Below are 25,336 nucleotides of genomic sequence, written 5' to 3' on the forward strand. Positions count from 1 at the left end.
GAAGAAAAAAAACTAAACGAAATTAGCAGGAACTTGTGGACCCTAACAGTATACTAACTTGTGTAATTCTTGAATTGTGGTGGTATAACAACATGCTGAAAATAAATGATGAAAAGCTGAATAATATCCAGTTACACTTCGATCAATGTTTTGCAGTTTCAGGCACAAAAAACACTCTTGTAACTTTTGTATTCAACAATTAGGTTTTATTTCAACCCCTCTGTTTAAAAAAGAAAGAATTTGCATCAAAATGTAGCAGTCATGAAAATCAGAAAATATTGACTTCCCCAAAGATACAATGTTTGAATAAAGATGGAACATGGTAAGAAATGCGTTACTCAAATGTTCACCTACACACTATATTTATATAGGTGGACAAACAGAACAAAGATCATTGAATCGTATAAGAGACCAAGAATTCTGCATTAGCAAATATATAACTCTATGTATAATGAGAAATGCGAAATCTCTCACAATGTCAACTAAACTAAATGGTTATACTTCAAATCAAAGCATACACTACAGATACTTAAGACCATTGTGGTGAGTACGTATTGATTTTTTTTCATATACAAAAGATGCCGCTATGACTTTCCATTGCTGGCACAGTAGTTGGGAAAAGCAATTATGGACTTGAGTCCTGTTCAAAAAGACAAGATGTACCTATGGGATTCAAACTATAACCTCTGTTCATAAGGCAATTACCAAAACCACTACAATATACACACAATGTTATTACAGCTTCTGAGGATGGTGTAATATGATTTGAGTCTGGAAGAAGAGCATGGTGCAGTTTCATTTCATTAACTCGATGATTCTTTCATGACACCACCTGACCTTATGCTGAGGGCACACTTAGAACTGTTATTTATGCATTCTACAGAAGCATCCATAAATAACTTCACCACATTGTCAACCAAATGGAAAAAGTCAAACCTATGGTGTAAAAATAAACCCTTATTTCAGAAGGTAAGTAGCTTTGTGGGCTAAATCTGTTCAAAACAATCAGAGGTCTGGGTGGGCACTGATGAATTGAATCTTTTTAATTTCCCTGATTTCCAATACATTAAGTGCAAGAGGTTTCAGTCCCCATGATGACACTCTCACTGTGAGCTGTTCATTTTGACCCCTATAAAACTACTGCCGCGAGGGCAGCAGATGGTACTGGCACACAAACACACACAGAAAAGGAGTGGCCATGGCAACAGACTCATAATGACTGGCCTTGTGTGTAGTGGAATCACTCAGCCTAATTTGTTAAGTACCACCTTGCTATATTTGATTTAATATAGTCTGTTCAGCACACAAAACAAATGGTATCAAATAAAAGCTAAACACTCTGACAATGGGTCAGATATGTTGTTTAGAAACCAAGTGATGTTTAAATTGCTTTCATAGATGAAGGCTTTCCTACTTTTTTAAATGAAAAATAAAGTCTCTTAAAGTAGTTCCTCTGTTCTGCTCGTACCTCAGATGGATTGGATATTAGAATCTGTAGAATTCAGTCAAATGAAAGTGTTTAGGTGTGACTTCATGGATAAATTAACTAAACTTATTTGAAACTCCCAGAGATGTATTCTTTATGCTTTTAAACAATCACATCTTTTTACACATGAAAAATTAGAATTAAAAATGAACTGTTGATCTTGGTTTATATTTTGAGAAAGAAATTCTTCTTGTACAGCAGGTAAGCAATGAGTACCCACAGTGCAGTTCCCCACAGGCTTTGAAGGAGCCATTCCCAATGGCTTTGCTGGAAGCGCATCTCCCAACTGAAGGGGAAGTAAAAACCAAGGAGAGAGTGGCCAACATATACAAAGATAGAGTTCATACCTTGGATGGAGAGAAGAACATAAAAAACAAGTTGTTAATGAACAGGATATTATATAATAATATTAACCTCTGTTAATACAAATCAAAGGTACTTCATTCTTGTTATTACTGCAGGTGAATAGACAGTAAGCTATGGCAGCAGGCAAAACATCTAGATAATTTCAGGAGGACTGCTCCGGAGATTCTCCTGACCTGGCTGTTCACATATTCTCCTCACAGCGGGGGACTATCCCTGTCAGACAGTGTAAAACAACGCGGAAGTAGCGGATGAAGCAACAGAGTCCGCTTTACAGGGCTATGATGGGAGTATTTGCCTTTATGTCAATGATACTTGTAGTCCAACGGCATGACATCATTAACCGGAGACATCAAACATCCTGACATCAAAACTGGAGAACAACAACATACTGGCAAATAGAAAACATTATGCAGCTGTTTAATATAGTAGTGGTCGCCTGTATACACTCTATGCACCCTGCAGCAGTCACAGTATATAAACCTCACTTCCCCCTACTATTGGCTCACGGTAAATTCTCCGGAGAATATCCTGCGGCGTTCTCACATCAGCTCACTCTCACTTCCAGTTTTAAATCCCTACTAGAATACACTGTTAAAAGTCACATATCGAACACTTACATGTGTCTAAAACTAATTAATAAAAACAATTATGATAAAAGTCCATCATTTTGCCTTCTCCACTGTTCAGAAAATGTGTGCTTAAACAGGCTGTTTGAGATTTTCCCTTTGTGACATCACAAAGGGCAATAACCCCTGCCTCAAGTGGGTAACAGTCGTACAGCTAGGTGTTTGTCAGAGTTAACATCAAGAGGAGTTAACATGGTGAGCTTGTTATTAAACAGTTGCCTTACAGTACTCAATAATATTAGAAGCGTGATAGGCCTCATCTCTAACCACATGAAAATTACAGTCCTAACCCCCCACCACAAAAACGGACTAATGTGCAGTGATGTTGCTTAATAAGGACTTAAAATGAGGGAGCATTATATGAAAGTTTACCACTAGAACTAGCCATAAGGCCATTGGGTGATTGAGATGAACACCCCACATAAGTTTGCTCATAATGCACAATACTATGCATTGGTGTGAAATCCTGTGTCAATCCTGTTTCAAAGTATTATTCTTTTACATGAAACTGGTACACAACATTGAGTTCTCTTATTTGTTAAACATACCTGGGAATATGAATGGCTGTCCGCTCCACCAACTCTTCATATCAGTTACAAAGTATATGCCTGCCAGCAATAGGAAGGAGAAGCAGCCCATACACATCACATAAGACAACGACCTGGAGAGAACATTAGCAACACTTTACATCAATAACAACAACAGCAATAACAACATTTTAACCTGATTCATTCTGGAAACATTAAAATGTTAATGGTGTGAATTAGGGGAGTCTATCTATACTCTATTATAGGTAAATCACCCCAAGGAATCCTGAAACAAACCAGCAAAGGGTGGGCCAGTTTGTGAGATTGGGCTAAAGCATTAGTAGAGGATCCTTGGCACATGCACGATGCAGCTGTGCCAACAAGCCATGTCCTTGTCTGCTCCTAAGTGCAAGAATGTTTGATGTAATATAATCTAATGTAAAATGGCTGCCTCCAGCAGCCTCCCTACACTGGCCTTTTTAAATTTTTATCTCAGCTGAAGTGGAGCCAAAAAGAACTCTGGCTGAGAGGTAATTACTTCTAGACATCCAGGCAGGGATCATGCGCAAGAGCTCAATAACCTGTGCTTGATGAACAGCCTATAAAAGCCATGCAGGTAATGGCGAGGGATGAGCACAGTGTTAGTGGGGACCCCAGGGGATTATCATAAAAAATTAGCTTACACATCACAGACGGAATGGTATTCTTCCTGATACAACATTAAAATGAATAGCATCACATTAGTAGGAGTAGTACAATACCAGGTTGTAAAGTCGTCTATGTCTAAGCAAGTAATGGCGCTGTATTGTAATGCAAAATGATTACACACGTAGACTAGATGCTGTGCCTTGTTTTTACAAAAGGGCAAAGATAGTTTGGGAGCAGTTAGACTACCCTGTCATTAAATAGATGGTTTTTGCTAGAGCCCGATCCCACTTCATCATACAGAGCTGGTAAAATGTACAGTGAGTGCCTTGTAGAGAGGATAAAACATCCTTTATCTTGCTGGCTGTAAGGAAAAGCGATCATGCAGGATGTATAACTGCTCCACCTCACACTCCTGGCAGCCTGGGTGATTATTTACAGTTGTAGCTGTCGTAAGAGGGAAGTAAGCACGTGTTTTAGCATCCTTGATTTGTGCCTGTTGGAAAATCCATCCTTTCTTTTGTGAAGAAAAGTGGCTGGATTAAGAGGGTCAGGAAGCACTTACCAAAGGTTTTTATTGACAGGTATAAATCCTCCATCTCGTGTGCACTTAGAAAGGATGGCTGCAGAGATTCCCTAAGGGTGGGAATGAAACAGATTTCAAATCAATGGAGGATGATAAAGCAAGCTGTATTAGGCTGCTAAAACATGAAGCAACTGAATCAAGTGAGTCCAGCAGATTAAACAATTATCTGAAAGTCAAATGAACAAGGTCCATGACGTTACAGAATATCATACTGCAAAATGCCAATTTGATTATCCACACTGATAGATAATCTCTAGAGGGCCAACTGAAGAATAACAGTCGTTTGAGGCTATGTTGACTCCACAGACTAATTAACCTTTACAAGATAACTGTATATGATCATATGAACTCCACATCAATAAAAGCTAATATTTACTCTTCTGTTGACCTTTACATATCATGTAGATACACTTTTGTTCCAAATAGAAACCCAAGTCTGTGGATCTCAAATAAAACATGCCTTTAAAATGGATATCCATCATGTGTATAGATGACAGAATCAATTGTGTTGAAATAGCCTAGCTGGGGCTGGATTGAGTCTCCAGGCTATCCAAGCGGCAGGATGTGGGATGGGGCTGGTATGTGGGACAATCGCTCAATTTCAATCTCTTACTTCTGGAGTCTGATCGTTGGACTTTAATTAACAGGGGCTGTTGTTTATTAAGAGTGAATGCATAGCCTCCCCTGCATATCAATGTACTAAAACCGTACTACAGTTCACTTCACTGTAGAAACACTTTCTGCTTCTTTGTGAGCCTCCTTTGAATAATAACAATTCTCTGGTTGGGCGAGTGCAGAAATGAGCTCCCTCCTCCACTGAGGAGACCTGCTAATGTTAAGAGCACATGTCTGAAACAAGAGGCATTTCAACTCTGCTTCCTGCCTCCCCCCAGAATATGGAAGCGATTAGTGATCAGAATTCAAATGATAAAGCTAATTTGAAAATTCAAATGCATTAACAGAAATGCTTTTTAACTTTCAGAATATGGGTGTATTATTTGACTAAAAAAAATTAGTTTTTTTAGAAAAAAATTAGTTTAAAAATTAATTTATCTAATTTGAATTTTAGTTTTTTTGACCTATATTTAAAATGAATATTCAGTCATCCAGTTTGCATTATACTTTTACTCTTTGTGTATGCATATTGTATGACATAATTCAAATGAAAACTAAAAGGTCTTTCGTTTTCAAACTTGCCGTGCTAAAAAGTTCTCACAATTCAAACCAACTCGAAAACGAAATGGCAAAGTGGACGGCGCAGGAAAGTGACGTCAGACTCCAGCTCCCAGGCAGGTGAACGTAATATTTACAGTCTATGAGGCGAGCGGGCAGAACGCGCAGTACGATGGGTGGCGGGGTGAAACTTTAACGCTGGTACAAGCTCCAAACTAGTTGTTGCCCTGATTTTCATTCAATTTTAGCGTTGTAGTTGATTATTCTTTTAATAACTACAAAACAATCTCTGAATGGGAGAGAGAGCTCATATAGTCGGTCGAGAGGGAGAGTGTGTGCCATTACACACAGAGGATGAGAGACACTTTGTGTACAGAGCTGGAGAGATTATTTGAAACAGAAAATTCAATCGATAATCTTTTTAAATGTAACTAAGTTAAGCAGAGAAGAGAGTGATCTATAATCTATCAATAAACCAGTCTTAGGACATGTCTGTGTGAATTTCACGGCATGCAGATGCTGAGTGACTCTCACGGTCAGAGATAGTGGGCATGGTGTCATGCGTGAGACTTGGCAGCTCGGGTTATAAAGCTGCTGCTTCATGCTCGCTGAAAGTTCAGTGTGCGCTGAAAAAAACACTCCGATCGCCACCTGTATCACAGTGTGAACTAAAGTCTGCCCTAGTGTTAAAGATTCACCCCGCCACCCATCGTACTGCGCGTTCTGCCCGCTCGCATCATAGACTGTAGACTGTAAGAAAGAGTCAATGAGGCCAATCTGTAAAATGATTTCTTTCTTTCTCAGTTGGTGAAAACACTTCACACTTGCATTCAAAAGGGACTTCAAATAGACCAAGCTGCTGACATCAAAAGAAATCAGAAGAAATATACATTAACATGGGTAAATGATGTTGTAGTCTTACTCTTGACATGGTCTGTATCTTTCCATGAATGATTTAAAAAGGCCTGTTCACCCTGGCAAACAATTCATCATGAGAACATATGTGTTACTATTATTTTCTTTATCAGTTAACGTTTTAAAGTTAAGTAATCCCATTGCTAAAAACTGCATGATCTTGAATATAACAACCCAAACATCATTATCTTTTATATTATCCCAAAAATCTATGTAACATTAACTTGCTGGACCAAGAGATTCAGTGGAAAACATAACAGCCTAATGTTTTGTTTTTCATCCTGTTTTCTTTATCACTCCACCTCTGGGGAGAAGCCAAATGGATGTAATTTATTTCACACCCCTCCGGTCATTCCCTCCACAATGATAGTCAATAAGATTCAACAACAAGAGACAGAATGGGGAGATTTGTCATTTAGGAATTTAGGTTAATGACATTTAATTCTCACAACAGAATTTCAATTGATTCTTACAGACTGGATTTTTCCTGATTCACAGAAAAAACAAAAGACCCATCCCCTGTACTTCTTGACTTCCTATATCCAAGAAACCGGAGAAAAGTTGTAATACTCAGATTTTTCATCTATCATCAGCATTAAGTCAACATAATTTATCCAAAACTTTGGTTTGTCATCAAATACTTGCTAAACTTATGAAAGAAAAAATCTATGGCCAATGAAGGGTTAAAAAAATGTTTGTTTTTTTCTTCATAAAAAAGTTACATTTTTGCAGATACCAGTCTGACTTAAGCTTATATATCAAATTGTGTGGATAGTACAGTAATATACAACAACTATGCAACATTAAGTAATGGGTTCTGTTCCTGTTTTTCTTTGGCTGGGTTTACTCTGCTTCACTTAGATTTCAAAGGCTGAATGATGCTACCAGCTCTTCCAGCTCCATCATCACTCCAGGTCACAGGACTGCCAGTTAAGGATGTCTGCCTCCACAACATGATTGCTCATACTGATCCTATTTTGCAGAGGAGTTCACCTCTAGAGCATCTTATGTACGTAAATGAAACTGTGGCCAAGCACGGTTCAGCAAAACTGGGCCTTTCGACGTGACTATCTCTCAATCTCGTAAAAGCAGATTAACAGCCTCCACAGGTTCAGAAATGCAAAACAGCCCATCTCGCATATCACTGAGCTTCTCCCTGTGGGACACATTCCCCCTTTAAATGAAATAGAGGCCATCCTGCCTCTCTTCTTGTTTTGAGACCACCCAGAAAGAAATCAGACCCCAAACCAATAGGACCTCAAATTACCTTGGTGTAGATTTATGAAAATCTTTCTTTAATTCTGGATTTGAATAGACTTTAATCTATTCAAAAACACGTATCCAATAAACCTGATTCTATTGATGGAATATCAGTTATATCAGTTATATTACTGTATCCGTGCTGTCATCTGATTGGTCTGTAAATGTTTGAAACTTTTCATGCATGTAGGCTACATGAACCAATCATACTCTTCATCAGATGTTCCTTATGCAGTCGTCTAAACTCATCTAATCAAAAACCACATGTGAAGCCCACAGACGACGAGAGATAGAGTGTATCCCCCTGAGAAGTTAGAATTCCCATTTCTGCCCGGAAACCCAGCCACACATCGATGTGGTGTTATTGTATTGAGATCACACATTTCCTCTGCAATGTCCTGCTAATGAATAGCTTCAGTAGCTATCAGGGGCTGGACAACACTCTGCAAAGTTGACCTGCAAGGCAAAGTCAGATATTAAAGGTGCACTGTGTAGTTTTGGTAGAGGAATTTAAAAGTTAGAGAAGTGTACAGATTCTGTGGTATATGTTCATAACTCCATACACAAACTGTCATCAGAGGAACATGTGGTCCCTGGAACCCGTAACAGTGAAACCGTAACTCTCCTGGTAGCTTTTACCCATTTTTTCTTTGAGTAGAGTTTGTGTATTTAGTTCAGAAAATATAACATAGAATTGTTTCACTTCTCCAACTTTCAAATTTCACTAACAAATCTCCATAGTGCACCGTTAAGGACTTAAAAGTGCTCAGCTCTGTGTGAGTTATAGTGGCAGAAAGTGATTTATTGTCTCGATATCAATTGGCTTTTATACCAATTTAGTTCATTATCTGTGTTTTAAAACCTCCACATGTCATAACGTACCAGGATGGCAGCCCACACAATGAAACGCGAGAGAATGTGGACGTTCCTTCCCTTGTAGAAAATGATAATTTTTCCAGCCTATAGAAGGGAAAGTAAATATAAGCACAGTCACCACAACTCATCATCACACATTTAATGAGAAATACCATGTAAACACCATGTATTTGCCCTTGGGTAACCAAATAGGCCTGGGATGTGGGTGTCAACGTTGTGTCCATGACTTGGCGGACACATTTCCCCTTTTCTATTGAGGCAGATGTGGAGCGTAAGTCATCTGCACCATGTGATTAATTTGGTGATGATGAATATGTTTCAGCTGATGACTTTAGCACGGTGAACATATAGAAGAGGGCAGCAGGCACCTGGCGTCTCATCTAAGGCTTGCTGACTGATGGGGTCGTTGCAAAGCGCCCGCTGGGAATTGAGCAATGTGGCTGTTTTTGCAGGGCAGCTTCCCACAACACAAATGGTTATAAGAGATACTGTTGCATTTTTTGTCATTAAAAATGGACAGCTGCACATTTGAAATTTGGCTAACAGTCTTTCACACGACCTTCATTTAAGTGCAGAATATACTGTTGCCCTGCTGTCTAATACTATCTTATTAACATAGATAAATGAGGAACTTTATTGATCACCTCAGAGTAAAGTAAAATAAATCTGAAACATATCTTTTTCATTACAAATATGAATGTTTAATGGATAGATAGATAGCATAATCTATTTAACCCGTGTCAGCACATGCATGTTATTGTTACAAAATAATAATTAGTTAATCATAAATTTGTAAGTCTTTATAGGGCAGGTTTTGCTTCATCCTGATAATAAAAAGCCTCTGTTTTCAGTTAATCTGGGGGCCAATGTTGTGGGAACATGAGGTGCTCACTTAACCCATTCACACATTTCTTCTTTACTCCTCCTGAGATTCTAAAATGAAATTCCACTGTAAATTTAATCCAATAGTCTTACTGCTTTCTTGAAATACCTCACTGATCAAAATTTTTCAGAAAAAAATTCTAATAATTCAATAAATAACATTCAAACAAGCTGAACTAAATTTGAAAACGAAACAAAAAAAATGTTTGTACCTCTTTTTGATCAAACAAAAGGACGAAATTATCCATCTTACTTGCATCCCCAGGAATCCAATGACGATTGAGTTGATTGTACCCAAAACCCCCTCTGGGTCAAAGGGCTGTGTGGTGAGATACATTTCCTGGACAAGCCAACATGAAATGCAAGGTTTTTTAAGGTTAATTACACAAGTAGGCTTTTATGATAAAGCAATAAAATAATGAATTCTGAGTTAAAAGATGGTCTTACTTTGCATGTGGGGTATCGGTACATATTATCACCAAACATCCATCTATCAATGTAACCTGCTGCACCTCCAGTGCAGTTTGGGTAAAGACCTTTATCACCAATTCCACCAGCTCCCAAATATCCTCTGGTAACAAGCAACGATGGTATAATTAGAATTAAAAGATTAAGATAGTTGAAAAGGTAGCAACAAAAGAATTGATGAAAAACAGAGCTTAACAAGACTGCCTCTTGTTTCTAAGATTTGTAGGTGATCTGGGTTTACAACACATTCTCACATTGCACTAAAATGAAAATTGAATAGATGTTGAAAAAAATACCCAATTGTTAGGAAAACAGTAGGACTTGAACTAACAGTGTAAGTGTTACATTAGACAGGGTCAAAGCATAGGAAAAAAAAAAGATTTTAAAAAAAGCATCACGAAGCAGAAGACACAGAGCGAGGAAGATGGATCCTCTGCCTCCCTCCTCTTATTGCTCATGACAGACTGAGATTGGGTAATTATGCCCTCAGAAGCATCCACCACATGCTCATAAATCATGGCAGTTCATAACATCAGAAACAAAAGGTGCACACCTCTGCTATAGTCCTGTAGCCTCAACTGGAGATTATCTCATCATGGAACAATTGACAGCATGTCTCTACATTGGGTTGGTGAGTAGATCAGACTCACTGCTGTGACAGTAGGAGCCTTGTTGGACTTACGTTGGGCAGTCGGGCACAGGCATGAGGAAAGTGATGCATAGCCACAGAGTCTCCAGCAAGATAATAATCAGCCACTGTTGCCAATAAAGGATCACATCCTGAACAGGGTTGCCCAAATGGTTCTACATCAAACGGAACACAAATGTTATCATAAATGATCCTAAGGTGAAAAACTGCAATAACGTTTGAATCTTTTAACTCAAGTATTGTATATGGACAGTTATCACATCAAGCAGAATAACATTGAATCACCAAAATCGACCAAGGAGTTAACGTGGCAAACTAGCAAATGTATGAATGTGTGTCAGGCTGTACTTCTTTAAATTATTTTTACTGGTGTATAATGACCAGCTAAATTGAAATTGACAGAGCAGCTCACCGCTGTCGGAGGGATTTCTTTCTGGCCCCAGAAAGTCTGCAGGAGAGACAGAACAAAGTAAGTAAAGCCCAGACGCTGCAGCACTCCAGGGACTCTCAGCCAGGACAAGGAAACTGTAACACAGTCAACAACAAACAGCATGAACCACATGACTTAAAACCCAATCAGGAATTTCATCTATCACTATTATTGTTATAAATCAGCTTTTATCTGAACTAATTGTCTTACATTCACTATATTTAGCCTTTTCCACATTTCTCTACCAATGATTTTGTGACTTTGTTAAGAAATGTGCAATACAATTAAAGGTATTTTATTATTTCATAAAACTTACAACTCGAGTATAAGCATAGACTTGCTGTTATGTCACTACTCCTTATGCCTTAAAGAAATCTAAACTATGAATTGATTCTCCATTATTCCATGACTGCTGCTGAAGGAGGTAACAGTCATTGGGAAATCATTTCAGCCTTCAGGATATGGACATGTCAGGAAAGTGGGAAGCTAATCAAAGCAAAGATTCCCAGTTATCTCTTGGTCTCAACAAGGAAAGGATTGGCTTGTGGTTGAGAGATTGATGGTAATCTACACATTAGTTAATTGAAAACCTCTTTGCTGAACAAAGTGGCGAAAAAACAGTGTTACCCCAATCATTGATTCAGACAAATCAAATAAGTGGCGGAAATGAAGGGAAGGGAGGAACAGTAAAGCTCTTATTTATGACACATTTTGTAAAACTGTAGGTTACATTAAGATCAAGATAATAAACTGTATACTTTTACATTCACTTAAATAAACAATCACTGTTGAGGTGAACGTTTGAAGCTGAACTGTAGGAATGTGTAAACATTTTTTGGTTCAATTGATAATCAATAGTTTTTGATCCCTTTGACATTCAATAACATTTCAGGGGGTAAAAGCCCTGCTGTCTGCTTACCATATCTCTGCACTTTCAGCAAAAACAATATGGTTCCATGGGCAGTGAGCAGAGACGAATAAACAATGAGAAAGTACTGCAAATACTGTAGCCGAGTCAAAAACTTAAAAAAAGAGAGAGTTTTCTTAATTGGACATAATCTAGTTGCAAATTTGACTTTCTGATCTCATCTTGAATTATCTTTTGTAGTAACTTGTTAACATGAATAAGAATAAAGAAACAAACAAATAGTGGAAGCTTTTAACTGTTAAGTGTAAAAGATCAAATCAAATACACAAATTTGACATCTAGGTATTGCAGCTAGCAGTAAAAAGTATATAGTGATGTCAGAGGTTAAAACCCTTTCTTTCCTGTTGGACACTGAAACCATCAAACATATTCAGTTGATATTACTCTATTTTCTAATTTGATTTAGTTATTGGACTGAAATTCTGAGGACGTCCTTGGAGACAAAGAGCAAAGCTGCAGTTAACGATAAAGTCACTGTGATGTTATGATCAGCTTCAGCAGCAGCCTCTAGAGCAGCTGCATGAAACTGAAGGGTGAAACACTATCTGTTTGCAATCGTCCATTATGTCCTTGTTGTTTTTGCCCAATCTGCCTCTGTTAAATGTCCCCTGATGCTGGATTTTCAGTCTGCACACACAATAACAATATTTTTGTTAACCCAGTTATGCAGACATCTACCCAGGAAAGTCCATTAGCAGTGGGGATGGCTAATGTGAGAAAGGCACCCCTTCCATCCCTAGGTGGACAATAAAATGGTGTGTTTTCAGCATGCCTCTCCTCCTTTAACCCTAATATCCCTGCAGATCAGAAATTAAGTATTGAACATACATAACACCGAAGTATCTGTCTCCTGAGTTTTAGTGATGTATAGGCTATGTTTAGCATCTCCTACAGGAGCTGAGGATTACTCCTGGTTTGTATGAATCAGTTATCATTTATTAGTTTGCTGAGGTTTTTTTCAAGTATTTAATAACTTATTTTGTCTATGAAACATTAATGCTGAAAAAACCTTTTGCTTTTTAAACAGTATATATGCATTTATTGTTTTTTTAAGCCAAAAGTCAAAAATCAAGCTATTCAGATCTCAGTGAAGAGAATTAAAGGTAAATTATCACATCGAAAGAGGTAAATCCCAATCACTGCAATTCATCTATAAAATGTGGAGGCATTTATTGTTATTTATGTTTATGCAACATAATAAACTCTTCCTGTTGTTGTTGAGTCTAATTCTGATTCTGGTCCATTAATATTAGAAAACCCTTTATCTGTCTCCATTAGAGATAATTATCAATTGTACCATACAGTACATGTAATATGTAGTGACATATTATTGGACAAACCAGAGTCTGTTTTTCACTTATATCCAGCAGTACAGTACATAAAAAGACAAAACCACACACAGTGTTTTTGTTTCATTGACAATCCACTGCTTCATTTTTGAACTTACGTGGCCCATCTCTTGGAGAGTAGTTAAGGAAGCAGAAGCCGAGCATCACAAGGATACCTGTTCTCCAGGTGATTTTGCGTAGCTGCTGCAGCCGGCTCACTCCTCTCCTCTGCATAGATCTGAAAGCCAACACCACCGAAGTTCCAATGATAAACACAAACCTGGAAAAAGACAGCATTAAGCTATTAAAACACATATTTATACAAAATTGTGATTACTTGTGTGATAAATAAAAATATCATAAAAATAGAATGAAAATGTTTGACAGTGCTCTTGTACCATTACCTACCATGGCATAACAAGATCTGCGACAGTTAGACCTGCAAAACATCCAGAGATATACAGTTAGAAAAGTTAACACAGAAATACTGGAACTTTATGTCACTTCTCAGTTTTCACAGTTCTTGCTATTTTCTAATGTCCTGAATCAAATATACAAGTAGAACTAAAAACAATTATTTGTCCTTAAAGTGAAGCCTGTGCCTTTACCTTTCCATTTGTAAATGTGTGATTAATGAATATCTGCACTCATGTGATAATAGTTTCTCTGCAGCAAGACAAGATGAATCAAACATTTCAGGAAATCAATACTTCCTTTTGGATGTGTCAACAACACTGTCATAAACATATGAATTCAGAACACCCCTTTACTGTTACACTGATTTAATAAAAGTTGCAGTGACATGTTTGGATGAAAAACGTTCTGTTACTGAAAGAAATAGGATGCATTATTTGCTACAGGGAGGAGTTATGCCGACTGTTCCTAATTAACTTCCTATGAGGGTTGTGACTTCTCCAAAAAAATATCTAACTTCTTTCAAAGATCATTTTGTTTTCTTTCTCCATTGTAATTTTATATTCAGTGGATTGTAAAATTTAAAAGTGGGAGACAGAAACTTACTAAATGTATTGAAAAGTTACTCCTTGAAAAAATGATGTCAGATTTTTTCTAATTTGCATTTTTTGCATTGCATTTAAAGAGACACACACACCAAAACAGAGCGTTCTGAGAGAGCTGGTTTATACAGGGTCACAAACCTCCTCTGGTGCTTGATTCATGTTATATTTTGACCAAAGCACAGCAGAGATGTTTCATTTAGACCACAGGGGACTGTTTGAAAAGGTGGAAAAGGGGGATAATATGTCCTCTTTAAAGATGGCAATATGATTTTTTTTTTTACATGGCAACGACTTCCATGAAACATTCTGAACTGTATGAGCTGTTAAAAGTTATTGAATTTAATTGAATTTGCTTCAATGACACTCAAAGAGATGCAAGGAGGAGATTCAAATAGAATGAAAAAGCTGTGGTATAAGCTGTATTTCTTTGGCATGCCTTATACTTTACTTTACCATTCCATGGTGCATGTTGAAAGAACCAGTAGCCTCCTCCACCGTAGTTCACGAAAACCATGACTGTCAAGGCAAACCTACAAAGACAGAATAACAATAAGGAACTAAACAAATGGATCCTAGCCAATGTCCTGGGACCTCATCAGTTTGAGCTGTTTTCGTTGTAAAATTCCCAACAGAATAATCCAACACGTCTGTGCTTACCAGAATAACTTTGTTTGAACCATCCAGTGTGTTGTGATGATTTAGTGATAATGTCCAATTCTAATTTTAACAACCTCAGAGCAGTAAAAGCCTGACGCTCCCCTGGTTAGTTCCTTGGTTGGAAATCAATACACTAACAACAAAATAATTGAAATGAGTCATGATTGCATTTGCCTTTCAAGCAGTTGAGTAAATAATTAATATATTTGGAAAAATGGTGAACAAACACATTTAAATCAAACTATCATAAGAAAATACTAAATACAGAATAAGATTTTATATCTAAGTGTTTTATTACCACAACTAATACATTCAGTACAATATAAACTTCTGTGTTAAAGGTAAAGATACTAAAAGAGAGGCTGTCATGCTGTCACACTCCAAATGCAAGGTAATGCAATCTTAGCTTTATGAATCACTCAGGAAATGAACACTTGTCCTCTGAATCTCCTCGAGCAGTGCTGACTACAGACTTTGCATCTAATATATGATACACTTTATGCTTTAGCCCTGGCCAAGACTGCACCACGTGTGATGGAGTGCCTCACCGAATCAGACACTGGAGGAAAAAAGGTGTTTGCCGTGCATGTCAGAAAATGGATATAGACAATTACATGATGTACAGTAAATGCTAGCATGGTTGAGCTACTCCTGAGGTTGGATTTAATCCTTTTAACATACCACGTACTTGTTTTGTTTATGTTTTGATTCATGTTTCTGAATCATGTGTTGTTTAGTCAAACAATACAATCTATATAAGTGTTCTTAGGTGACATAACAAGATAAGGACAAGATATAGGAACTAAATTGTCTGATAAGGTGCACTGTATCATCTGCCTCCTCTTGTTTTTCGGCCAAGATTCAATTAAAGGGTGCACCCAAGCCATTACTCCTCTTTTAGCCCCAACCTGCTGATACAAGATTTTAATCAGACACTATCATCTCAAAGGGCTTTTTAAGAAGCATAAATCCTGCTGCGCATGCCCATGTACCCCCACCCTCTCTTTCTCATGCGCGCACACACACACACACACACACACACACACACACACACACACACACACACACACACACACACACACACACACACACACACACACACACACACACACACACACCTACACGCATACACGCATACACACTAACAATTACCCATCCAGGCAATCATCTTAATTTTGAAGAAGATCCATTAGTCGCCATAGTGACAAAGCCATAAGTGACAAGCCAGATGAGACCTGAATATCCTTGCAGTATTGGGGCTTATTGGGACCCTTTGTTGTCCCATCATTTTAAAAGAAAAGATCCTTGGTGTTTGAATGATAATGTAAGCACCATTCTAGACAAACCACATTGAGAAATAAAATAAAAGATGTTTTAGTACTATCAGATAGTTAGCTTTGTATATCACTGCAAAGCATTAAGCCAGCAGAGTGTCCGACCTTAATAAAGTCAAACTTCAGTGGACATTGTTAGGTTATTTTGTGGCAAATTTCAGAGCTACATAAAACAAACCAGAGGGAAATACTGAGCTTAGTGAAAATAAGGCACAGAATGAGTTAGACATAAGGTGTGAAACGCAATCCGATCCATTGTTTTGCTGTAAAATTTGTTCACTCTGTTGTATGGCACTACTATTTACTGACAATGCGATTTTCTGCTGTTAGGAAACAGGCGACAGGCTTTTAGCAGTGTGGCGCAAGATTAAAATACAAATCCTTTTAGAAAAATGAAGGTGCAACAGTAGCTGACTGTTCTCTGTATATCATGTCAGTGGAGCCTGAGCAATGATCAGAAAAACCTTTCAGCCCAGAGGAAAAGCATTTTGCCTTCAGAAATGTTCCAGCATTTATGGCAGATGACTGATGTGTCTGGTCTGGGTAGAAAGTTGTTACTTATCAGGAGTAAGGATCATAAGTCACAGGACTGGGAAGGCACAGGCAGCATTGATCATGAATGCTGAGTCAATGATTGATTAAGTGTGTTGTAAGGTATCAGAATATCCAGCATAACCATTTATGACATCAATATATAATATCTTCAACCCAAGAGTGACATTTTTGCTTAAAATATTGACCAGGATTGCAGCAGGACTTGCCACTAAAGGAATATGTATTTTTCTTTAAAACATATTGGTTTCAGATTACTCTCCATCCAAAAGGAAGCCACAGTAGAAGATGCCAATTGTCTCCTGGATGCTGCCTTTGTGATTCTGGATTGCATCTCGCTGGCAGGAGATCTATGGCTGTCTGGATGTGTGCTGATATGTTGAGTATTATTACATCAATTATTTGGCAAGGGGCAGGTCAAAGCCACACCAACATCCTGTTTTCAGAGAGGCGTGCTTTGTGTCTACCCCTAGGCCACAATTAAGGGAAGCAGGGAGCCCAGATTCAATCACACACATCATTCCTGTCTCACAGAAACACATTGTTCCAAACCCACAATGCACTGATATCAGAAATCATGCCCAAAGCTACACGGCCTGATAACAAAAGCTTGAGAGAGCCCGTGGCCAGACTATGACCCCTGTAATTATTTATTATGCCGGGGCTGTAGATCTAAATCATGCCTTAGACTGCTCTTAAAAGAATTAGCATGTGAAGGAGCCACATGTGGTGATAGACTGATAAAATGGATGATTGTTGATGGTCTACATACCCTCGAAAAGTGTCCAGAGAGCACAGACGTGTTGGTTTAGTTTTAGTCGTATTGTGCTCATCTTCAAATGATTGTCCTCCATCCTGTACACACAATGAAGAGACAGACAAAGTAATGTTAGAACTGTGGCCTTAAGGTTTACTAAACATTTGGAGTATGAGAAGTAACAGCGTTTGTTTAATCACTAAGATCATGGCGCCAAGCAAACATAGAACATTAGCAATTGGCTTCATAAACTCTTTCCATTTCATTCCCTACTCTTTTTCACTCCACTGCACTTCACTCCATAGTGTAATCACTATTTTCAAAATCTCTTTTAAATCATCAAGATTGGGATTGTATGTCAGGCCTCTTAGCTTTTATGTCCTTATATGTTTTAGTTGGTGTTTTTCTAAGCAACCATTTTTGCAGAGTTCTAGACAAACAGTTCCCCTTCAGTCACTATTTTCAAGATCACCTTTTGTGAAAGATAATTTTTTGTTCTCTTCTATAGTGTTTGAACTATAATCCATACTTACTGTTCCCTGATGTGGGTTTAAAGAACTTCTCTCAACAAATGTTGTCCACTTTGAACATCATACATCAGTGAATAGAAACATCTATAGCTACCTCTAAAATGTGACACTAAACAAAATATTAAACCCATGGCACAGTTGTGTCCTTTTACCTGTGGGCATAAGCACACGTCTCAGATCTGTGAAACCAAAATGTAACATTAACTTATTTTTGGCCCAAACCATGATCTCTTCTTTTGCAAAACAGTGTCGCGTCACCAAACATTTCTTATTAGTTGAAATCTGGTGAGGTTTGGGCACCGAGAGTATGCAATATATGCTGTATATGCAGGTTTGGGCATCGAGAGTATATGCAATGTTTAGAGACCATGTCAAGTAAATGATCTATTAGCCCCAGAATACTGACTGAATCATCTGAATAGACCTAAAACTCAGTTTCCTTCAGCAAAAAACAACAAGAAACTTACATTTGCCCTTACTCTAACATTAAACCTGCAGGAGACATCATTCCTATTGTTACTGTGAAAAAGACTGAAAAAAATACATTTGGTAGTTTTTGATTGTATCGATTGAAGAAGATGCACTAAGATAGTTGCTTCTAAATGTACTGCAAGAATGGCTGAAACCAAAACTTCCCTATAGTTTTTTCTAATGACTTTTACCTTATCAGAAAAAGAGATACCAGGAAAAATGTGGTTTTGCTATTCAGAGAAATAGGACACAGGCCCTTTGTGAAATGTTTTTAGGGTCATCTTTCTCAACTTTCTCTGGCTGGTTTTATCACTGCCCAAGATGATTGTAATTGGAAATTGGTTTATAATATTGTTTCTTTCTTCCTATTACAGTTTATACAGTTAATATAAATACTTACATAGCAAATTGGTAACGATAATATCACTTTAATAATTTATGCTAATCGGCTGTGAGCCCCCTTGTGTTGCAATATATAAAAATGATAATGTCTTTAAACGTTTATACTATTTGTTGTATTCTTTGTACTTTATAATATACAAAAACAGAACAAATAGACAAAATGACAATGTTTCATATACTTATAGCAACCACTAAAAATGACACGTAATGAAAACATTTGATGACTTTCCTGTTATTGTTATGTAAGTTTAAAAATGTACAAAACTTAAAAGCTAAATTGCTCCATGGTTCAAAATTCCTCAAAATGATGTTGGTCAACTTGTGCTGTACGGTGACGCCTTCAGCCCCCCTGCCTCCCTCCTCCTTTGTGAAGGCAGCCAAGATGACCCTGGCCTGTTGCCCTCCCAGTTGGATTAGCCTGACTCACTGGTCTCCATACAGCACTTTAAAGAGCCAGATCAGGAAGACACCAGCACTAATATGTTATGATGGATCTGCATGCCATCCAGACAGCATATGGGAAACAGAGACATCTTGCTAGAATAGTGAGAGAGGCCATTCATGCTCACCATAAATACACAGCAGCTATTGCCAACAAGGAAGATGATTGGATAGATACAATGCTCTATTGCTTCTATGTAAGTCTGCTGTACAATTGGCTCTGCTAACATTTGTATCAATCATCCCATTAGTGTCTCCGAGGGCTTGATGACTGGAGGCTCAGAACAATTTTGGTTTGCATTGTAGAGTGCATAGATGGCCAATGAAAATAATGAAATGGAGTGATTGTGTCAAGGCTGATTTTGGTCTCACAAAATTAAAAAACATAAAACCATTCATGTACTTTAGTGGATTAATAAATCCGCAGGGAATAAATTAAACTAGTTCATAAACCTGTTGTACTACTCTTCTAACAGGATTTTTACAACACAAAAGCCCCATGTATAGGTGCTGAAAATGTTTCCAACCTTTTTCCTTGAACATACTGTACATTATTGATGAACATTTTGCATATTGAGATCTTTATAGTCCCAACGAAATGAAGACCAGTGCAGTCATTTAAGAGAAATCAATTAGACTTTCAATGATTGATCGGAATCTAATAATCAAAATCATGCATTTTTGCCTTGTTATTAAATTTATGAAGACACTTAACTGAAGAATGAATGAGAAGAAGCATTTTACTCACATTATCCATTTGGCAGCAAATGGTCTTAATACATTTGGTTGTACAACGTCTGCTGGAAATGGGATGGCAAGTTTTATCAGCCTGGTTCTGCTGGGAAATCAGTGCATTTAAGTTTTTCCATTGTGAATGATGCAACAAAACAAAAAAAGAGTACCTGTAGATGTAGGGTGCTCCAATGAATAAGAGAGCAATTAGAGCCAGAAAGAGAGCTGCCACCAAGATAGCTTGAAAGGAATAGGATACGTTAACAAATGTAAAATGTGTTAATGTCAGCCAATGTCAATTTATTTCTGTTGAAAAGTCTGGTGATTTATACAGCACATCTCTATCATCATAGGATTTAACTCTTTAACTTGAAGGCCAAACTGTCTGCTATACTCGCCTCTGTGGCTTTCTGTCAATCAATCAGTGTCAAAGGAGATTCCTCAAGTGACAAACAAGAACCTAATGGAAAGCTTTTGCTCAATCCAACAACTCGTCAGCTCTGGGTAATCTAACCATGCAGACATTTGAAAAGGAAATGTAAGGCAACACTGGAACAAGGATGAGGAAACAAATAGAGAGAGAAAAGCTGGACTTCCAGAGGGCATCACACAAAGAAGTGGGAGGGGTAAAACCATAGACTAAATAATAGTGGACGAAGCCTGAGTGACGTCACCTATTGCTTACTGGGGGGGGGGGGGGGGCGCTTTGGAAGCTAGTCGATGACGGCTGCCATGCTGGAAATGCAGTCTCAATCTGACAGGCAAAAGCGCTGGAGCTGAGGTCGCTCTTAAGCCTCCCAACAAACAGCTACAATGTGCCCACCCATCAGTCAGGTGAGCTACTCAACTTGTTATGTAACAATATTGTCCTTCAAAAAAAATAAAATGGAGGAGTTATAAATAAAGGTTCCCCAAGTACAATTAGTGTTTTTTTTGTACCAGGTTGTAAACATGTTAATGTCTGCTCTTCTGCATCGGTTTCATCTTTGAACAAAGGTTGCTTATTTGATTTAATTATATCACTGCATTTTGCAGAAAAAGTTTCAACCAAAACATCGGTGCAACTAATTTGATACTTAATACATCTGAGTCTAAATTAAAATGCAGGTTTGCCACATTAGCAGCAGTGAAAAACTGGAGAAGTGTATTACTGCTTTGCTGCTAAAGCTAATGAGCTATATGGTCTTTTTGCATCTGAGGAAAGGATATATGAAGACAATATGTACACTTTTGTAAATATTGTACTGCACTGAAAAAAAGGCCTTTTGAATCTTAGCTAAATCCATTCTATGACATCCACTATGGATACAGTGGTCACTTTTTCCCCTTGGACGGAAATGTCATAAAGCAAATAATCTCTATTTACAGAGTCTACATTGAAATGCAGGATGTGTGTGGCAGGAATTTAGTTTTGAACGTATTTTGGTATCCACTTTAAGAGGGAGTAGCACTTGCATTTTAATCTATGGAATCTATGGAAAAGAGACTGTTTTGAGAGCAAAACGGTTAAAGCGATCCATTTGAAGGAATCCGTTCATCCATTGAAGGTTTAGCATTCATTTAAGTCTTTAAACAGAAAGCTGCATGCAGGTGCAGATAAAAACCCACATTTAGACATTGTTTCTTAACATCAACTCCGTTTTACTTCTCAAGTTGCTAATTGGACTGTCAACAACAGTAAAGATAGATAAGGTAGTAGTTTACTGAAGCCCTTCCTTGCTGTCACTGGAGGCCTTGAAATGTAAGCAATCAGTTTTAAAGTTGCGTCATCGTCAGAAGTGAAACACCTGTGCAATAGCAATGCTCGTGCCATTACTTACAGTAAACTAAAAATAATATTAATTACGGACATCCAGATCAACTGGATTAAATAAATTCAGATGAGTAAAAAAACAGTCAGTATTGTGGATTTCTTTGTGAGAATTATGCCCTTGCTTGTTGTTTGTGGTAAAAAGAAAAAATAGTAATGACTGAAGAGGAGATTTGATAGCAGCTACACAGAAACATGTCCTTGAAAAACACTGCATTCAAAAAGTTACCTCATGAAGCCCCACCGCTGATCAATCTGAGACACTAAAGGTAACTTTAAAATCCCTAACAAGGCAACTCTAACCTGCCTTAAACTGCTGACCAGGCCATTACTTAAGCTGAGCAGGTCCCATGGGGAGTCTGTATAATCACCGATCTGTGAAGCTAATGGAAGCTCATCATACTGTGTTGGGTGTAGTCACACTGACTGTATCTGCTTGGATAATGGCTACTTGGCCTTAAAAGTCTGATGTACGATATAATCTGCAATATTGTTGAGTAGAGTGTACATTATGTAGAGTGACGCTTTCAAAATCCCATTACGCCCTAATCCTTCCACACTCCCTAATGTATTACCCACAATCCTCCATGCATGGAGCCTGGCCTTCAGAACAGTCAGAAAACCTTTCTTTTAACCCTTTTCAACAAAGCATGCCTTATCTGGTCAATACACATCACGTCACAAGAGATAACATATCAGAGCTAAGATATCTTGTTTAAAATGATCTCTTCTTTACCACTCCAAGAAGTATAGAGATTATTAAAAGCTTTACCTGAGACAGGCTAAATTCTCTGTCACTTTGGTAAACTATTCAAAAATGTTTCTTGAATATCATCATTCTGGGTCTTACGTAGGTATGCGTTGTGTGGTACTTTATCCACAGTATGGATGCAGCTTGCATTACCGGTAGCCTCTGACAGTTTGATCCAAATAGTGTAATGACCATCTTCTCCATACGTCCGACTCCATCTGCATCCAAAATAGTGAAATATTCAGACACTGGTTTTGGTCTATAAAAGTACAAGGTACTCTTTTTTTTATTGGAGAACTTTTGAAATAACACTTCCTTTAAATCATACATTAACTTAACCTTTGTATCTATTGCTGCAGGTTTGACAGCAGAAAGAGTCTCTGTCACTCCGATGATTTTTATCTATGAAGCTCAGGAGCACCATCTAGTGTCTAGAAACTCAAAGTGTCCTGTCCACTCGTCTCCCACTTGCGGCCCCAAACCATGCATTACACGTTTATATTGATCCACTGTTGGGATGATATACTAGCTATCACTTGGAGTCTTTTTTCAAAAGGAAAAGCAAATCAATGGGAGTTCAGTTTTGTTAGAGACCTCAGCATTGATTTAGGACACACAAGGCCAGTCCTCTGAGAGGTCAAAGAAGAGCACCAAAGGCTTGTGATCTTCCAACTCACTCTCTTGCATCATGTTTAGAGGTGACCACCAAAAGAAGAACTATCATTTGGGAGTCACCTCCTTCTTGCCAGTTCTAATTGTTTATGAATATTACAAATTAAACATCCTTGCTGAGGCTTCTTAAAGACACGTGGCTTTGAAGCTTTGATGAGCTCTTTTTATCAGTAATGGAATGTCAAGTCTTATTAACCCCCCAAAGGCTCCGGATCAATACATGTTGATTTGGTTTAAGGGGGGGCATAAGGTCCGGAAAGCAGGTCAGGATTACCCCTGTGAATAATGTTACAGACTGCTGACACTATCACGACGACACCACATGTCTAGAAAAAATAGCAATAACATACCAAAGGCTGGGTTAATATGAGTAGAGGAAATAAAGAAATATATTTGCCTCTGTGGGTTGTAGGTAAAATTGATGTTATTGATTCATATTAAAATATAGGTGTCTTAAATGTGTTACCTGCAAAGAGTTGCATTCCTGTTCTGTGATTCCACTTGCATAGTCAGGGTAAATTTTGAGCTGATGACTGTCGATTCATTGTTGTTGTTGGGTTTCACAGTGACCATGTGTTGATACACACACTAAGGGGAAAAAAACAGGTGAAAGGCTCAATTAATGTAATTTACACTCAAAAGTTTGGGGTGTAAAATAATCATTCTGTTTCTTAAGCAGTTGTGTAGAGCCCTCAAGGGCCCCTTAAGACATCACAGCAAAACAAATCCAATGAGGTCATGCTGATAACAAGTATAAAGGTTGTAGGATTCAAAGGTCTTTGACAACTACGCAAGTAGTAAAATGAAATGTTCTCCGCTCCTAAAGTTGGGCAAAAAGACATAATAAAGAAAGAGCATTACAAACAAAACAATTTATGCAAAAGGAACATGCACACGTCAAAGGTGCAAAATATGTGTGCTGGTAAAGACAACTTATGAAAAAAAATCACACTTATTTTACTGTCGTCAGACACCTTTTGATTTATTTGTGAAAAATCAAGGTTTTCCCTTCTCCAATCTCTGAATATCCTCCAGTTGAAATACAAAAATGAAACAAAAAAAGGCCATCATAGATCTGAAAGCTTATGTGCACAATTAGATATTCATTTTTGATCTCTAAACAATACTATCAGCATTATGAAAAGCACATTTGATCAGCCTTAAGTTTTCTAATTACTTTTCTGTTACACCTTCAGGATGTTTTGAATTGACAGTCATTTTGCATGTTGAGGGCCATAAATTTAAATTTGTGATTATAAAAGTCTTGAGACAAAATGTGAGAATTTAAAAAAAAGAGATTTGTTTCATTAAAGAACATTCATAACATTTATTTTCTTGCTCAAAAACCTTTTTTTTAAGAGTAAAGCATGTTGCCAAATAACTGTGCTGACTGAATCACATCTTTCTTAGCAGAGAAACTAGATACTCCGATGAATTGACTGATAAGTGTTTATATACTGTATATATATATAATATTATTATTTGTTTTACCTTGTAGCAATAATCTGTGGTGTAGAAGACCTGCACTTCTTCAGTCAGCTGATTTTGAAATGTCAATAAAGCCTGGTCCATCTTCAGAGTCGGCCCTGCATTAAGTCAAAATGACATTGATTTACAGCTGATACACAAATGTTTTTGTGCCTCATAAATACAAGAAAGCAGAATGGTATGTAATTACCAAGATCATAACATTGACTCAATACTATTGACTTATTTCTCAGAATACATACACATCTATGTGATATAATTAGATTTTAAATTTCATCATGGGGATCACACATTGATTTGGAACAACAATCTTGAAAAAGAAAACATTGAAATGAATAGTCGGAGAATCCTGTGTCTAATCGTCTCATCGGGAATACCTTTGTCGGTTTTAGATGAAACACCTAAATGATGTATATAAAACACAAATAACTCCATAGACTACTCGCCTGATTTTAAATGTCCTCCTAGGCTGCTAGTAACAAGAATAAATAAAATCAGACTTGCTATTAGCAGTCCCCTGGGCTCCATGGTGCTATTTGAATATAGACACTTCCACGGCTCATCTTTATAACTCT

General features: G+C 37.6%; 1 protein-coding gene across 6 annotated transcripts; it reads right to left on the reverse strand.

Annotated features, from left to right (window-relative positions):
- Positions 1-184: 184 nt before the first annotated feature.
- Positions 185-25,336, reverse strand: si:dkey-192p21.6 (uncharacterized protein LOC565246 homolog). 6 transcript variants are annotated; one of them, XM_065959605.1, is made up of 18 exons: positions 25,208-25,336; positions 24,765-24,859; positions 23,740-23,861; positions 22,755-22,819; positions 20,211-20,280; positions 20,057-20,105; positions 17,480-17,562; positions 14,618-14,694; positions 13,554-13,584; positions 13,265-13,425; positions 10,872-10,984; positions 10,493-10,614; positions 9,790-9,913; positions 9,596-9,682; positions 8,467-8,544; positions 4,216-4,286; positions 3,027-3,139; positions 185-1,833 (listed from the first exon to the last, which is right to left on the reverse strand). In XM_065959605.1, the coding sequence occupies exons 1-18, from the start codon at positions 25,287-25,289 to the stop codon at positions 1,652-1,654; spliced, it is 1,725 nt and encodes a 574-aa protein (XP_065815677.1). In that variant the 5' UTR covers positions 25,290-25,336; the 3' UTR covers positions 185-1,651. The 6 variants fall into 6 exon arrangements, with proteins under 6 accessions (XP_065815677.1, XP_065815676.1, XP_020501780.2 ...); XM_065959604.1 differs by having other exon boundaries at positions 20,057-20,108; XM_020646124.3 differs by having other exon boundaries at positions 22,701-22,819.

The sequence above is a fragment of the Labrus bergylta genome, chromosome 10, assembly GCF_963930695.1.
Source record: "Labrus bergylta chromosome 10, fLabBer1.1, whole genome shotgun sequence".
In the NCBI taxonomy this organism is placed as follows: Eukaryota; Metazoa; Chordata; class Actinopteri; order Labriformes; family Labridae; genus Labrus; species Labrus bergylta.

Bases quoted from the DNA above. Each gene is read 5' to 3' on its own strand.
- si:dkey-192p21.6 (XM_020646123.3), bottom strand. From the start codon at position 25,289: ATGGAGCCCAGGGGACTGCTAATAGCAAGTCTGATTTTATTTATTCTT. The intron at 22,820-23,739 runs GTAACACATTTA...TTTTGGATGCAG, and splicing joins AGGAATGCAACTCTTTGCAG to ATGGAGTCGGACGTATGGAG. The intron at 20,281-22,700 runs GTAAGACCCAGA...ATTCCTTTCAAG, and splicing joins ACCACACAACGCATACCTAC to CTATCTTGGTGGCAGCTCTC.